This window comes from Merops nubicus, unplaced genomic scaffold, assembly GCF_000691845.1.
Source record: "Merops nubicus isolate BGI_N331 unplaced genomic scaffold, ASM69184v1 scaffold28337, whole genome shotgun sequence".
In the NCBI taxonomy this organism is placed as follows: domain Eukaryota; kingdom Metazoa; phylum Chordata; class Aves; order Coraciiformes; family Meropidae; genus Merops; species Merops nubicus.
This window is the reverse complement of record NW_008618803.1, coordinates 7,531-8,803: the sequence shown is the minus strand read 5'-3', so window position 1 is coordinate 8,803 and position 1,273 is coordinate 7,531. Positions and strand designations below refer to the sequence as shown.

At 56.0% G+C, this 1,273-nt stretch overlaps 1 protein-coding gene across 1 annotated transcript in view; it reads left to right on the top strand.

Moving 5' to 3' along the window:
* Nucleotides 1-116: 116 nt before the first annotated feature.
* LOC103776087 (phosphatidylinositol 4-phosphate 5-kinase type-1 alpha-like) overlaps nt 117-1,273 on the top strand; it is a gene marked incomplete at its 5' end in the record, with an annotated part of 7,095 nt that continues 5,938 nt past the window's right edge. Inside the window, 3 exon segments of the mRNA XM_008943583.1 lie at nt 117-219; nt 559-764; nt 1,252-1,273. The exon segment at nt 1,252-1,273 is cut by the window's right edge and continues 27 nt beyond it. Of these exon segments, the coding sequence (XP_008941831.1) occupies nt 117-219; nt 559-764; nt 1,252-1,273 (331 nt within the window).

Genomic DNA, 1,273 nt, shown 5'->3' with positions numbered 1-1,273 from the left:
CAGGAGAACCTCCCTTGCCCTGCTGGCTACATTCTGCATGCCCCTCAGGACACCATTGGCCTTTTTTTGCCCATGAGGGCCTATTGTTGGCTCATGGGCAGCCTGTTGTCCCCTAGGTCCTTCTCCACAGAGAATCAGGACCTGGACCCCACTTTTGCTCAATCCTTCCAGCCTGAGTTAATCCCAGCACCACCTCTGGGGCTGGAGGAGGCTCTGGCTGTGGGGAGCAGGCTCTGGAGCGGGGCAGGAACCGGGGAGCAGGGTGGGAAACGTGGCTGGGCCTTGGCCCACCTCCTGGCCCCACCTCCAGCAGCTGTGCAGAGGTCGGGTCCCTGCCTGCACAGCAGCACCACCAGCTTTCCTCTGGCTCCCTTTGGTGGCTGGGGATGAGCTGACTGTGCAGGAGCTGTGGATTAAACCCAACCCCCTCCCCTCTCCGTGGGGCTCGGGGTGAAAACGCTGACTCGCTTCCCCCAAAAAAAATCTGCTGGGCTGATCTCTCACCTCTCACCCTCCTGACTGAGCCTTTAGTGACTTTCTTTTCCTTTCTCCCCCAAGGTCCTGCAGAGCTTTAAAATCATGGATTACAGTTTGTTGGTTGCCATCCATAACATGGACCTGGCCCAGAGGGAGCAGGCGGTGGCCGACGGGACGTCCCAGGCCGACACGCGGCGACCCGCTGCCCAGAAGGCCCTCTACTCAACAGCCATGGAATCCATCCAAGGAGAGGCCCGTCGAGGGGGCACCATTGAAACAGATGACCAGTAAGGCCCTGTCAGATCCTCATTACACTTGCCTGGTCTCTTAAAACCATAAAATCATGGTGTGGTTGGGGTGGGAAGGGAGATTTTTGAGATCGTCAAGTCCAACCCCTCTTTGCAGATGTTGCTCAGAGCCCCAGCCAACCTCATCTGGTTCCAGGCATGGGGCCTCCACCACCTCTTTGGACAACCTGAGCCAAGGTCTTGCCACCTTCAGCATAAACCATTTTGTCCATATGTCCAGCCTAAATCTTCCCTTTGACACACAAGTTGGGATTAACCCTCGTTTTCAATCAAACTGTCATGGAGAGGGAGAAGAACATCAATTTTGGGGACATTTGGCCAGTTGACCAAGAAAGCATTCTGCTCTGACTTGTTGTGGGAGCCTCCTGCTTGTGGTCACTGGTTAAACAGTTGGCCTAATATTCCAGAGAGGGGCAGTGGGGTGGGGGAACAGCCTGGCTGGTGGTCATGCCCTCTTTTCTTTCAGGATGGGAGGCATTCCAGCCAGG